Source organism: Scomber japonicus, chromosome 9 (assembly GCF_027409825.1).
Source record: "Scomber japonicus isolate fScoJap1 chromosome 9, fScoJap1.pri, whole genome shotgun sequence".
NCBI lineage: Eukaryota > Metazoa > Chordata > Actinopteri > Scombriformes > Scombridae > Scomber > Scomber japonicus.
In genome coordinates this window covers 8,075,577-8,091,092 of record NC_070586.1, presented here as the reverse complement: position 1 = coordinate 8,091,092, position 15,516 = coordinate 8,075,577, and the positions used below count along the sequence as shown (strand labels likewise).

General features: G+C 39.3%; 1 protein-coding gene across 1 annotated transcript in view; it reads left to right on the top strand.

Moving 5' to 3' along the window:
- cds1 (CDP-diacylglycerol synthase (phosphatidate cytidylyltransferase) 1) overlaps positions 1–6,572 on the top strand; it is a 51,955-nt gene extending 45,383 nt beyond the window's left edge. Inside the window, exons 9-13 of the mRNA XM_053324961.1 lie at positions 575–643; positions 2,987–3,139; positions 3,930–4,049; positions 5,341–5,444; positions 6,403–6,572. Of these exons, the coding sequence (XP_053180936.1) occupies positions 575–643; positions 2,987–3,139; positions 3,930–4,049; positions 5,341–5,444; positions 6,403–6,538 (582 nt within the window). The 3' untranslated portion in view covers positions 6,539–6,572. The remainder of the gene's footprint in view (positions 1–574; positions 644–2,986; positions 3,140–3,929; positions 4,050–5,340; positions 5,445–6,402) is intronic.
- Positions 6,573–15,516: the final 8,944 nt, after the last annotated feature.

The window sequence follows — 15,516 nt, the reverse complement described above, 5'->3', positions numbered from 1 at the left end:
TTTCTTTCCTCCCCCCTACCTTCCTCCATCCTTCTTTCCTCTGTCCTTCTTTCCTTCCTTCCTCCCTTCCTCTTTTCCTTTCTCCCTCCCTCCTACCTTCCTTCCTTCTTTTCTCCCCTCCTTCTTTCCTCCATCCTTCCTTTCCATCCTCCCTCCCTTCTTTCTTCTGTCCTTCTTTCTTTCCTTCCTTCCTCCCTTCCTCTTTTCCTTTCTCCCTCCCTCCCTCCTACCTTCCTTCCTCCCTCCTTTCCTTCCTTATTCCTCTCTCCCTCCTACCTTCCTTCCTTCCTTCTTTCCTCCCTCCTTTCCTTCCTTCTTTCCTCATTCCTTCCTTCCTTCCTTCCTTCCTCCCTCCCTCTCTTCCTTCCTTCCTTCCTTCCTCCCTCCTTTCCTCCCTTCCTCCCTCCCTTCCTTGACTTGAGGACAACAGGAGGGTTAACTTAGTCAGTAACTAAGAGCAGAAGGAGAAGAGGAAGAAAAGAGGTTGATTATAAACCAAATGTATTCTGTGTTTACTCTGAGTAAAAAAGAAAACCTCTGACTTCCTCTGTTTCTCTCTCTGACCCTCCTGCAGCTTTCACCCAAGAAGACCTGGGAAGGCTTCATCGGAGGTTTCTTCTCCACTGTGGTCTTTGGCTTCATCGTGAGTATTCTCCATTTGTTTTTTTTACGACTCACACACATGGTCCGTATTTCCTTCTACACATAGTTTCCAAGTATCCAAGTATGCAGGTTAGCTAGTCCACTGTGTTACTACGTCTCCACTATAGATATGTAAACTCTAAATCGTGGTTAGTTACCTGCTAAAGCTCACAACTACCAGATTCATCTCAATATTCAGTCATGTTATCTTTATTTCTCTTCTCAACAAGGAATTTTAAATAGTCCAATATTGACCCGAATATAAGACGACCCTAATTATTCCTTCCCTTCCTTCCTTCCCTCCTTCCTTCCTCCCTCTTTTCCTCCCCCCTTTCCTACCTTCCTTCCTTCCTTCCTTTCCTGTCCTTCATCCCTTCCTTCTTTCCTTTCCTTTCCTCCCTTCCCCCTTCCTTCCTTCCTTCCTTCCTTCTTCCTCCCTCTTGACCCAAATATAAGACGACCCTGATTATTCCTTTCCTTCCTTTCCTTTCCTGTCCTTCCTTCCTTCCTTTCCTGACCTTCCTTCCTTCCTCCCTTCCTTCTTTCCTTTCCTTTCCTTTCCTTTCCTTTCCTTTCCTTTCCTTTCCTTTCCTTTCCTTTCCTTTCCTTTCCTTTCCTTTCTTCCCTTCCTCCCCTCCTTCCTTCCTTCTTCCTTCCTCCCTTCCTTCCTTCTTCCTCCCTCTTGACCCGAATATAAGACAACCTTGATTATTCCTTTCCTTACTTCTTCCTTTCCTCCTTCCTTCCTTCCCTCTTTCCTTCCTCCTTTCCTGTCCTTCCTTCCTCCCTTCCTTCTTTCCTTTCCTTTCCTCCCTTCCTCCCCTCCCTCCTTCCTTCTTCCTCTTTCTTGACCCATTTATAAGACGACCCTGATTATAAGATAAGCCCCCCTCCATCTTTCCAACATCTGTTCTTTTTAAAGGGATTTTTGGAGTAATAACCCACTTTCACACTCGTCCTGTTGGGAAAGTTTCCCAGAGATATTGTTTATCCGAGGGAGAAGAAACTCCTCATCCGTGAAGCTTTTTCTCTCTCTCTCATATAATAAATGGAAAAACTTCCATTAAAGCCGAATATTAAAATCCCACATTTGTGTGTCTGCCACTAAACTCACACTTCCTCTTGTCAGGCTCATGGAAGTGATCAAAATAATTTTCTCTGGCAGTTCGTATTTCCAGACTTCTTTTTTCTTTCTGAGCTCCTCATCATCTGTGACAGCAGTAATAATTTTGGCTGCTTGAGAGACGATTCAGATGCTGGTTCTGTTCCTGCAGTCGGAAGGAAAAGATTTTAAGTATTAATTTCCTCTGCAGAATAAGACAGTAGACTTTTGGAGCTCCTGCAGGTTAAACTGAGCCAAAATAACTTTAAACAGACTTGAATATACTCGCTGACCTAGCAGCAACATCATCCAGGCTACAAACAATCCATAATGCAGCAATCTCTGTAGGAGCCGGTGTTACAGCAGATCACTGATCTTATTAACAGAAAATGATCTGATCCTTGTATGTAAGATTATATTTTCTATATGAATATAATGCTACTCATCAATAGTTAACATTATGATTATTAAGATACTGTCTATTATATATATCAAATACATATTCATTATGATGCTTATAATAATGATAATGTTATTTATATAGCACTTTTCTTAACAATGTTATAAAGTGCTTTACATTAGAAATAAAAGACAGATGGCAGATGAAAGTAAACAACAATAAGCACAGAGGACAGAGATAAAGAGACAGGCATAGAAGATTAGTTCATCATGAATAAACTAATTAAATAATATTAATAATAAAATGCACAGTAAAGTAAAACAGTAAAAGAATAAGAACAATTAAAAGTAGAGCAATTCAAACATTTTCCAAAAGCTTTCACAAAGAAAAAGGTTTTAAATGATGACGATGATTATTGTTGCTCAACATATAGTCACCATTACAATACTCATTATTATCATTATTATTATCTCTATTATTAATATTACTGTTATTATAATATACCACGGACATCCTACCACACACACACACACAGAAACACACACTTCTGCCATATTATTTCACCAATAAAGTTAAAAAAAACTAAATAATATAAGATGACCTCACTTGTTTAAATGTAAAGCATCGTCTAATATTCAAGCCAATACTTTGTAAATTGAATCTATGTATTTAAATTACTTTCCAACCAGGACAGAAAAGCTTTTTATTTTTTGCAGTATCTCCACAGCAGGTCTTCCATTTGTCCAGCCCAGCGCTCACTGATGCTTACAATAATCAAGCAGCTGGAGTAAAACACGCTGATCATCTCTTTGTGTCTGGTTGTGTTTTTGTCGTACCTGCAGCTGGCCTACCTGCTGGCTCGGTTCCAGTACTTTGTGTGTCCCGTCGGCTTCAACAGTGAGACCAACAGATTTACCATTGAATGCGAACCCTCTGATATATTTGTGATGCAGGAGTACACACTTCCTGCTGTGATACAGAACATACTGAGATGGGTAAGACTTTTAACTTCTCCGGAGCATTACGTTTTAAACATTATGATATACTTCTGATTCCCTGGGACTCATAACACTGTGAAATGCTCCTTTATAGAAGATATTGTTGTTTAACCCTCCTGTTGTCCTTGAGTCAAGGAAGGAAGGAAGGAAGGAAAGGAGGGAGGAAGGAAGAAGGAAGGAAAGGAGGAAGGAAGGAAGGAAGGGAGGAAAGGAAAGGAGGGAGGAAGGAAGGAAGGGAGGAAAGGAAAGGAGGAAGGGAGGAAGGTAGAAGGAAGGAACGAAAGGAGGGAGAAAGGAAGGGAGGAGGGAAGGAAGGAAAGGAGGGAGGAAGAAGGAAGGAAAGGAAGGAAGGATAGGAGGGAAGGGAGGAAGAAGGGAGGAAAGGAAAGAAGTAAGGAAGGGAGGAAGGTAGAAGGAAGGAACGAAAGGAGGGAGAAAGGAAGGGAGGAGGGAAGGAAGAAAGGAAAGGAGAGTGGGAGGAAAGAAAGAAGGAAGGAGAGAAGGAAAGAAGGAGGGAATGAGGAAGGAAGGAAGGGGGTTGGAAGAAGGAAAGAATGAAGGGAGGAAGGGAGGAAAGAAGAAACAGTCAAAACAGACGGGGTCAATTTGACCCGGGAGGACGACACGAAGGTTAAAGTTCATTTCTAGTCCAAATTAGCTCTTAAAACACCTGAAAGTGTGTCAATGCTGAGCTACTGTATGAATATTCATCATTCAACTGGATCTAACACGTTAAATTAGATTAAAATGATTTCAAAAAAATATTTGTCTCATCTCTCCTTTTTAGAAAACGGTGAACCTGTACCCCTATCAGATCCACAGCGTCTTCCTCTCGTCCTTCGGGTCTCTCATCGGGCCGTTTGGAGGCTTCTTTGCCAGCGGATTCAAGCGAGCCTTCAAAATAAAAGTAAGGAAATGTTTAATCATCTCATCATCATCTCACCGGTTGTTAAAACCTCAGCCATGTATATTCTTTATCATTATATTTTAATTTACTGCCATTACTTAACTACTTTAACACTTAATACTACTACTGATAATAATAATAATAATATTGATAATAATGCATTTTATTCATAGAGTGCTTTTCAAACTACTCAAAGACACTTCATACAGCAAAAGGGAATAAATCTCCTATAGTAGCAGATGACATTGAACTAGTCCGCTGAGTGAGTCTTCTCAAGCTTCAAGCTCACAGACAGACACACAAATCAGTTGAGGAGAAGCATTCAAATATTTTCAGAAACTGGTCGGACCACTTTAACTGTGGCGAGGCTGAGATTTGACTTAAAGTGACAGTAGCCCAGCAGCAGTTTGCTTCCTGCTGCAAAAACAACAGCACAAAATGACTCCTGCAGGCTGCTGCAGTGGCTCCACTTCAGTCTAAGTACAAGTTGTTTTTTTTCAAATATCTGGGTCATTTTCTGTTTTTGTAGTCAGTGCATCTGAATCTTTACATTGAGGCAGATTATATTAATATATACTCACTGCCATTTTATCACATCTACACCTTAGTAACCTTATACATTAGCAGGTGACCTTTGCAAAGTACAATAAGCAACACTATAGATGTTGCCTGTATTAACCCTCCTGTTGTCCTCAGGGCAAGGAAGGACAGGAAGGACAGGAAGGAAAGGAGGTAGGGAAGGAGGGAAGGAAAGGAGTTAGGTGGAAGGAAGAAAGGAAAGGAGTAAGGACGAAAAGGGGAAGGAAGAAAGGAAAGGAGTAAGGACGAAAAGAGGAAGGAATTTAGGATAGAAGGAAGGAAGGAAGGAGGAGGGAGGAAGGAAGGAAGGAAGGAAAGAAAGGAGGAAGGAAGGAAGGAAAGGAGTAAGGAAGGAGGGAAGGAAGGAAAGGAGGAAGGAAGCAAGCAAGGATGGATGGAAGGAGGAGGAAAGAGGAGGAGAAAAGAAAGAGAGGAGGGGAAGAAGGAAGGAAAAATTAAAGAAAGAGGGAGGAAGGAAGGAAGGAAGGAAGGCAAGAAGGAACAGTCAAAAGAGGTGGGGTCAATTTGACCCGGGAGGACGACACAAGGGTTAAATAGTAATTAAAAAAATACATTGAAATAGCTTGGAGAGAGTTGCACATTGTAATATTTTCATGCCCAGACAACCAGATAAATGACACGTTAATAACAAAGCTTCATCAGATACCTGAGCTCTGATCTCACGACAACCTTGGTCTCTCGTCTCCTTCAGGACTTCGCCAGCACCATCCCCGGTCATGGAGGCATCATGGACCGATTCGACTGTCAGTATCTGATGGCAACCTTCACTCACGTCTACATAGCCAGCTTCGTCAGGTACGGAGAGGACAGGAGGCTTAGAGCTGCAGTGTTTCTTCTACTGATATGTATGATAGTGAAATATAAGATGATGAGGTCACTGTCATTTCTCTTCTCCATGCTGGTTATAAGGCGATAGTTTTATAGCAGGACTCCACTGTAAGAAATGAGGGTGAAATCCTCAGCCTCAAAATGAGACTAGAGTATCTACTTATCTACAGTGGAGGGAAACTTAGTAGTAGTTATAGGATTATTGTTAGAAATTTGATGATATACACATTTAAATTTCCCTACATTAGACAACTGATTCCTCATACTGGCTGCAGCTGAACTTTTGAATGCATTAGTGTCCAGAACGAGTGAATTTTGTCTCAAATTCCTCAATAAATATGAAGAACAATAACTCCAATAACACTTAAAACACACACTTGCATGTGAGTGTTGTAATAAGATAGACATTTAATATGAAGAAGGCTTAATAATAAAAGGAAAAGAAGAATTATGGCAATAATTTATCAGTTTTAGAAAAGGAAAGACTTACTGCTGGCTTTATATCACTACTCATAGCTTATAAAGCAAATAAATTAAAATCTCGCTCCTTCCTTCCTTCCTTCTCTCTTTCTTTCCTTCCTCCCTTCCTTCTTTCCTCTGTCCTATTTTCCTTCCTTCCTCCCTCCCTCTTTTCCTTTCTCCCTGCTTTCCTTCCTAATCTGATTGAGTCTCGGTTGTCACTGTAAACAGCAGGAAACAAAACCTTTGTTGAACTTCAAAATAAAGCTAATACTGACATGATTTTATCTGCCAACATAAATCTAAAACACCTAAGAATTAGTGTTGATTACTACTTATCACCATTTCCAAAAACCTCAGTAAGTAGGAAAAGGTAGAGAAGACTTCCTGTTCCTCTGAGGTAAGCTTTTTTTTTTTTTAATCTAATTTTTATCTATCCTGCTCACGCTGTTGTTTTTTCTTTTAGGGGACCGAACCCGAGCAAAGTGCTGCAGCAGCTGTTGATGCTGCAGCCGGAGCAGCAGCTCACCATCTTCCACACTCTGCACTCCCAGCTGAGAGAGAGGGGCATGCTCCCCCCCGCTGCTGTCCAGGCTGAGTGAAGATCCTCCAGCTTCACAGAGGGGGGTGTGTGGGGAGGGGAGGGGGTGACTGGGGAGAGTGTGTGTGTGTGATTGGTTTGGAGAGATTGTGTAAGCATGTATACACACATACACACACACACACATGCATAAAACAACACACACAATCTGAGGTATGGCTGTAAACTGTGTGTGTGTGTGTGTGTCTGTGTGTGTGTGTGTGTGCGTGTGCGTGTGTGTGTGCCCGTGTGATCCCAGGCCTCTCTCATATCCTGCCAGCTCTTCATCCACAACTTCCAACCAGTTCAAAATCACAACTTTTAAACCATGAGGTGACTCTCCAGACTACGTTGAATCACCTCATAGTAAAAAAAACACACACACACACAACACTGAAACATTTGCCGACTTCATTTCGACTTCGATTCGACTTGGAGCGGCCCTCCCTCCCCTCTCCTCCCCCATCCCCTTCTTCCTCTCCGATCCCTCCCATCCTAAAGACTCAAGATGAAAAAAACGTCTTATCGAACAAACATTTGACTCTGAAGCACACTGCTTTCTCAGCGCAGGGGGACGGCGGACGTGCAGTGTCCTGACTGTGGACGGCAGATATTGCACTGACTTTATTTAGATGAACAAATGGATTTAAGAAGCTTTTACCAGCAGAAACTGGGCCCAAAGTGTCGGGCAATGTGGACCTGAGCTACAGCAAAAAGACTATTGGGGACTATTGGGGTTTTTTTTGGGGGGGGTTGGGGGTGAAAGTAATGATGAAGCAGGGTTGTCAGACATACTGTAGAAAACTGTTTTATAGACGACGCTCTATTTAATGGTCTTAACCTCATAGCATAACAAACAAAAACAAAAAAACATGTAGCATGTACGCAAGTCCTGCTAAACCAAGCCATGTTTATTCTCCTCTTCCACAGTGTGAACTTCTAGCTTTTAGGTTTCTGTCTGAATCTCAATAACTCGCACAATAAAAGTCAATTTCAAAAAAAAAAAAAAGATTGACTTGTAGGCATGTTAACGCAGAAACTAGAGCATCAGCAGTGCACTCAAAACACTCAAGTTAATGTGTATTGTATATAAATATAGTGAAAATATTTAGCTGAATAAATACTTAATATATAAATATATATATATATAAGTACTTCTTCTGTGACCTGCTGGGGAAAAATGAAAAAAAAAACACTTAAGCTATGATGATGAAATGATATGCAAAAAATAAATAAGAAGAAAAATACAAAAAAAAATAGAGATGTAACTCATTTGTAGCCTTTAGCATGAACAAATTTAGATTTTTAACAGGCGGGGGTGTAGATTTGATCTGAAGTTGAGGGTGTTTCAGAGGGTGTGCTGGGTGAACTTTTGCTAGAGATTGTAAAAATAAATTAAAGGTATAGTTGTGACATTTTGGGAAATACGCCTGTTTGCTTTCTTTCTTTAGTTCTTTTGAGTGAGATGGACGTCACTCTCATGTCTGTGCGTGAAGTACGGAGCTCAAGCTAGGAGGTGATTAGCTTATTTTAGCCTAAAGACTGGAGGCAGCTATCCTGAGTCTTACCAAATTTCTAATATATGTCTACAAAAAGAAATCTAACTTTTACTAATTAGCACGTTAATTAACAATCTTCTTGTCAAAGCAATGGCAGTTACAACGCTAAAGAGGGTTAGGGTCTGTAGCAGCTAACTAGCAGCTAACTAGCATGCTACAGACAACATCAAGATCAAAATAATCACAATAATTAATTAATAATAATTTTCCCACTTCGTCTACTTGTCCTCTCTGATACTTTATGTGATGCTTGAGACTTTTTACTTCGTGGAACCAGACAAAGGAGCTTTTTCTCCATTCATCTCTACAGTAACATTTTTCCCGCCAAAACTTCTGCATGCTCTCGATACCTGAATCTTATCGGTTTTGGTGATTAGCATATATGTGGTCAAAAGTTCATGTTTTGTTGAGCTTTCGCTACAAAACCTGCTTGAAAATCAAAGCTCAGCTGATTTCTTCTGTACTTTATGTGATGCTTGAGACTTTCAGCAATATAATTGAGCTTTTTTTCCATTCATCTCAATCATAAAAAATTTCCCGCTAAAACGTCGGTTTTTGAGATTAGCATATATGGGGTTAAAAGTTCATATTTTGTTGAACTTAAGCTGGAAAATCAAAGTTCACCTTATTTCTACTGTACTTTATGTGATGCTTTACATTTTCAGTGATATAATTTAGCTTTTTTCTCTACGGTTAAATTTTTCCCGCCAAAACTTCTGCATCCTGTCGGTTTTGGCGATAAATATATATGGGGTTAAAAGTTCATGTTTAGTTGAACTTAAGCTCGCAAAGTCAAAGCTCACCTGATTTCTTTTGTGGTAATTATGAACATGCTCTACTCAGTGTCAAACTTGTGCTTTTGGGTGTTTTAAAGCCCATAAAAGTTGGACTGATTTAATTAAATCGTAACATCACGTAACTCTCTGTGAAACCACAAATAGTTGTATTAAATTTCTGTTTTTATTTGAATCAAACAAATGAGATAACTAGAGAGTTATAGAGGCACAACATTTTGACTAGCTGGTTCTCGTTGCTATGCTAAGCTAAGTTAAGCTAATCACCTCTTAGCTTTAGCTCCATTTTACTCCATCCACAGACATGAGATTGATATTCATCTTTTCATCAAACTCTTAGAAAGAAAGCAAATAAAAGTATTTCCCCTTAAAAATGTTAAGCTATTTAAAAAGAGACTGTGCTTCCTTCATCCAGTTTAACCAATGATTATTTTAGTTGCACTGTAGCTGTGGGAGTAGGGGAGTGGCGGGAGTGGGGGGAGGGGCAGGTTAGACCCGAGCAGACCACTCCGAAAAATCCCACGTCCTTGAACTCACCATTTGTCAAACTATTTTTAAAATTTAAAAAAATGCTATTTTAGAGTCGTCTTACGCATTAAATCACTGTTTTATGATTATTTTTTTGAATGTAGTTTTGCAATATAATGATTATCACTGCACATTGCTGCAATGATGATATAAGATTAGAGTATATATGGACACTATATACTGTATTATGTGTGTATATACAGTATGAGCTGTATATGCAGATATCTTTAAGTATATATATATATATTAAAAAAAATCAGATATTCTGGGCAGGTTTTATTTTGTTTTTTTTTAAAAGCAATATTTTTATCTTGTGCAAGTTTCCTTTTTTAGAAATATGGATGAGATTTCAGTGTATGACATAATTTAACTCACGCATCTCTGATTGGATCACGTGTTGAATCGGAGCGTGCGTCGTAAAGTTACAAGAGGAGGCCGATGAGATTCTCTTGATTGAATCCAGAGTTGTTTTTTTTTGGTTTTTTTTGTTTTTTTAGAAAGAAAGAAAGAAATGTTTACCAAAGCACTGTCTGATTTACACTGATTTCCTTCTATTATATTGGGGAAAAAAGGCTCCAAGGAGGGAAAGCTCAGGTCCAAAATATCCTCTCTTTGTCCTGATAATCCAAAAAAATAAAAATAAATTAAAAAAAAACAAGGAGAGGAGAGTTTGGACCTGGGGTTTTTTTTAAACTTGGAGTACTAACATTTGCATTTGTGGCCCATGCAATGTGTGTCACTTGTATTCTGTTAACTTCCTTTCACTTTGTTAGACAGGATGTTTTAATTTATTTGTCCGGTTTCTTTTTTTTGTTATGTTCACATTTTCCTCCATAGAAGTGCATTTTAGTGTATTTCTCCTCCCCCCTTGTTTTAAAGTGAATAGAGGAGGGGGGAGGGGGGGCATTGTTGGGTGGATTTTTTTTTTTTTTGGGGACCAGCTGTATTGTACTGTATAACTAAATCCTCTCTTTCTTTCTTTCTCTCTCTCTCTCTCTGGCAGAACACACACACACACACACACACACACACACACACACACACACACACACACACACACACACACACACACTGCTGCTTTTACAGGCTTTTTCTGTTTCCAGCGTTTAACATAGTGAAGGAGACGACAGACAGCGTTTAGATAAATCTGGACAGTCTTCAAATTTTAAAGCAATCTGACCAAAAAATGGGAAACAAGAATCAACACAAACAGCTGATTGTCAGATTATTTGGATTATTATTATTATTATTATTATTATTATTATTATTTAGACTTTTAAATATGAAGTCTGGAGTATGCCACTTTGAATAAGACGTTTCTAATTTGGTAAATATGATCAGTCACTTTAAACTAATTTCATTTAAACACACTTAATCCTAAACTGCACTGTAGAGTTAATTTAGCTTCATTCATTAATAATAATAATAATAATGCATTTTATTTAAAGACGCCTTCCGTCTGTCCTTCCTTTCTTCCTCCCATCCTCTTTTCCTTCCTCCCTCCCTCCTACCTTCCTTCCTTCTTTCCCCTGTCCTTCCTTCCTCCCTCCTTTCCTTCATTCCTCCCTTCCTTCTTTCCTTCCTCCCTCCCTCCTTTACTTCCTTCTTCCTCCCTTCCATCCATCCTTCCTCCCTCCCTCCTACCTTCCTTCCTTTCCTCCCTCCTACCTTCCTTCCTTCTTCCTTCCTTCTTCCTTCCTTCCTCCCTCCCTCTCTCCTTTCCTTCCTTCTTCGTCCCTTTCTTCCTTAACTTGAGGACAACAGGAGGGTTAAGACATGATTCATTTCATAACAGACTTAAACCTAAACTTCACTGTAGAGTTGTTTTATCTCCATTCATTCACAGAGACTTTAGTTTTATTAGTTGTGCCTACAAGAAAACAACTGACTCGTCCTAATGTGGACAACAAGGCGTGAGAAACATCCCAGTATAAGGCATCGTCCTTTTTTTTTCCAATCTTTCAAACAGTACTTATAAAAGTGACAGTGCTAGTAAATTATATGATACATTACATGATCCTGGTCAAAATTGTACTAGTAAAAAGTTATAAAAATGATCATTTAATGTGCCGACTTGTAATTTAATTTTAATTTTAAATAATGAATGAGGTTTTTTAATGTCTTTCTGTTGTAATTCATCTCATATTTCAATTTTCTTGGTCCAAAAAAGGACTTCCTGTCACTTCTCTGTTGGTTTAACATCAAACAATCTGACTTTATTAATATTAAATTATAAAATATAACATAAAATTAAATAATATTGAAAGATGCTGAACAAGTCTTTTCAGTAGCTCATTAATTTTTCATCACTGAACTTGAATCGGCACATTTAATGATCCTAATATATAACTTCTTACTGATAGATATAATGAACACCATCAATCAAATATAATGACTTTTTATTACTTTATAATTATTCTGGTGGCATACTCCAAACTCCAAACTCAACTGATTTCTTTTTTTTTTTAGTTCAACTTAGAAGTTTAAGTTGTCCGTGTGTGAACTAATTTATATTTTCATTTCATAAAGTTATGAAGGTGAAACACTTTGCGGTACTCGATAATAGGACAGAGACGGTCGGTAGCTCAGATGTCAGGTAATGATGATGCACTACAGATGTTTGGTTGCTTGTCTTTTTAATTTATCATTTTTTTGTGTATATGTTGTTTTGATTTTTGCTTTTGAGCGGAAAAAAAATGTTTTCTAATAAATAAATAAAAAATCTATAGCTTTTTTTTGGAGTGGATAAGATTAAATTGCATAAAATTTATATATTGAGGAAGTACGTTGTTAGGGGCAACACAGAGTAAATGTATTAACCATACATTGATATCTATTATAGGGAAGCTGTTTACTGTATGGAGGTGAATAAAGTTCTTTTTTTTCTTTAACCTTTGTGTGTCGTTCTTCCGGGTCAAATTGTCTGTTTTGACTGTTCCTTCTTTCCTCCCTTCCTTCTTTCCTTCCTCCATCCACCTTTCTTCCCTTCCTTCCTCCTTTCTTTCCTCCCTTCCTTGTTTCCTCCATCCACCTTTCTTCCTTCCTTCCCTCCTTCCTTCCTTCTTTCCTCTGTCCTTCCTCTCCCTCCCTCCTTCCCCTCCCTCCCACTTTCCTTCTTTCCTTCCTCTTTCCTCCATCCACCTTTCTTCCCTCCCTCCTTCCCTCTTTCCTCCCTCCCTCCTTCCTTTTTTCCTCCCTCTCTCCTACCTTCCTTCCTTTCTTTCCTCCATCCCTCCTTCTTTCCTCTGTCCTCCCTCCCTCCTTCCTTCCTTCCTCCCTCCCTCCTTCCTTCCTTCCTCTCTTTCCTCCATTCCTTGTTTCCTCCATCCACTTTTCCTCCTTCCTTCCTTCCCCCCTTCTTTCCTGTCCTCCCTCTTTTCCTTTCCCTCCCTCCCTCCTACCTTCCTTCTTTCTCTCCCTCCCTCCCTCCTTCCTTTTTCCCTTCCTTCCTCCTACCTTTGTTCTTCTTCCCAGGAGGGTTAAAAATGTCTTATTTGGTTCATTTATTATGTTTGTATGTCCTTTTTTTCTATCATGACAACATGAAGGATTCACTTTCGCATCAAAGGAGCAACTTCAGATTTATTCACAAAACCAAGCTCGACACTTTGTGACATAAAAAAACAAACAAAAAACAACAATCTTGATTTTTAGCACAGTGAGAAAGAGCAGATGCAGAGTTTTGCAGTTATGTCGCCATTACAGTCAGATATTTAGGCATTGAGAACAGAGACCGATCAGAGGGGAACATTTAGATAAGCGGAGCAGTCATTGAACGCATCGTCATGGTTGGAGGACGGATGATGACGATAGAGGAAGGAAAATGTAAAAACAGCTGATTTCTGAGTGGCAGTTTATGACAAGTTTTACAGTTTATATTAAGCTAAACATTTGCTTTATAATGTTATATTTAAGTGTGTGTCTTTAAGATTTTCCTCACATAACACCACAGAAATCGCTGATTACAGATCAAGATGTGAATTCCCATAAAAATTAAACAATCCTCTGTTCTTAATGCAGTTTGCAGCAGGAAGTTATCTTAAATAAACCAAAAACCCAACAATTACAACATTAAAATACCAAAAACATATAAAATGAGTAATAATCCTTCATTAAACTCACTGACACATTATTCTGTTCTCCATTAAAGTGCATCTCAGATTTGAGTCCCTTTTTCAAATCAGTATTAAAACACATTACTGTACATTTCCAACATTATAAGCAGTGATAAAAAAGAGGCTTTCAGTAGCTGAGGAGTATTTAACAGAAACAACAGTGACCCCTTCTGGGCAAAAAGTAAAACACTTCTTTCTTTTTAAATAAAAACAACTCAGAATAACACAAATATAATCTGAATTTTCAAGACAAACTTCAATCAAGTAAAACTGAAACTATAAATAACTAAATGATGCATTCAAGAACACTGGTTTCCTGTTGAAAGATGATAGTATAGATTACAGGATTATAGAGTGTTTATAACATTGAGATTAGCTTCCAGCGGGGATTACACACACACACACAGTAGTGCAATTTGAAGTATTATGGACGAACCCGTACGTCTAAAGTGCCAAACGCTACCAGACTGAAACCCAGACTGGTTATTTACAAGCAATTCATCTTTTATAGTCAGGAGTGGAGGAAGAGAAGGGGAGGGGGGGCAAACGTGAAAAATACCATAACCCTTCTGTTGTCCTCAGGTCAAGAAAGAAAGGAAGGAAGGAAGAAGGAAGGAAAGAAAGAAAAAGGAGGGAAGGAGGGAGGGAGGAAGGAAGGAAAGGAGTGAAGGAGGGAGGAAGGAAGGAAAGGTCGAAGGAAGGAAAGGAGTAAGGAGGGAAGGAGGAAGGAAGGCAGGAAGGAAGGAAAGGAGTGAGGAGGGAGGGAGGAAGGAAAGGAGTAAGGAGGGAAGGAGGAAGGAAAGGAGTAAGGACAGAAGGAGGAAGGAAGGAAGGAGGGAAGGAATGAAGGAGAAAGGAAAGAAGGAATGAAGGAGGGAAGGAAAGAAGGAAGGCAGAAAGGAAGGAAAGGAGTGAGGAGGGAGGAAGGAAAGAAGGAAGGAAAGGAGTAAGGAAGGCAGAAACGAAGGAAAGGAGTGAGGAGGGAAGGAGTAAGGAAAGGAGTTTGAGGAGAAAACAACAGTAGAGGGTTATAGTAATCATCTCTCTCTTGTTGAACTTGTGTAAATGAATGTGTCTGAACATGCTCACGAAATCCACCTTGAGCTAAATTAAAAACATGTCATCTGGACGGACTTCTTTTTTTTTCTCCTTCCTCTTCGACCTGTTTCACATCTGTACTTGGCACAGAAATTAAACCGCAATTATAAAACCTGTTTTTTTCCCCACCTTCGCTCTTCCTCCTATTCTCAGGGTAAACTGAATAATCTGTAAAGTTATAAAGCAATGTAAATCTAACACAAAGGAGCTTTTAATCACATGTGACCAAGTACTAATACTACTACTACAGAACCAGCTCTAATCTGGTCCACTGGATAATTTAGCAAAGTATTAAAAAAATAGATCTAATTCCAATTTTTCCACAACAATACGCCTCTTGTCTCACTTATTTTCACAGTCGAAGCTTGGAACATAGACTGTATAAAAGAAATGGACGTAACATCCGTGACGTCACCCATTGGTTTGTGGACTGCTGCTCGGAAGCCAATAGTTTCGAATCTAGGCAAGCGCCATCTTGAAAATTTCAGGTGCATGCTGGGAAAAATAAAAACACAGATTCTACTTATATGGGCATGTGGCGGGGCCATGGGCGGAGCGGGGAGGTTGCTATGGTTGCGAGGGCTGGATCTCGAGGACATTGGTCAATCAACCTGTCAATCAGGACGTAGCCACGCCCTAATGCATACCCTGCTTTATCGTCACATATAAAATCAAGGAGGCCAAAATGTCCCAAATGAACATCATACTGCATTGAAGAAGGCTTTAAACTAGCGATTGAGACCATAAACACATTTTGAAAACGTTTACTGAGGTTAGAAATCAAGTGAGAAGTTGGTTGAATTCTCCATTGACTTGTATAGAGTCGGTCGCCCCCTGGTGGCCTTTTGATAGAATGCAGGTCTGAGTTACTTCCGCGTTGGCCTCATTTCAGAGGACTGGAACTCG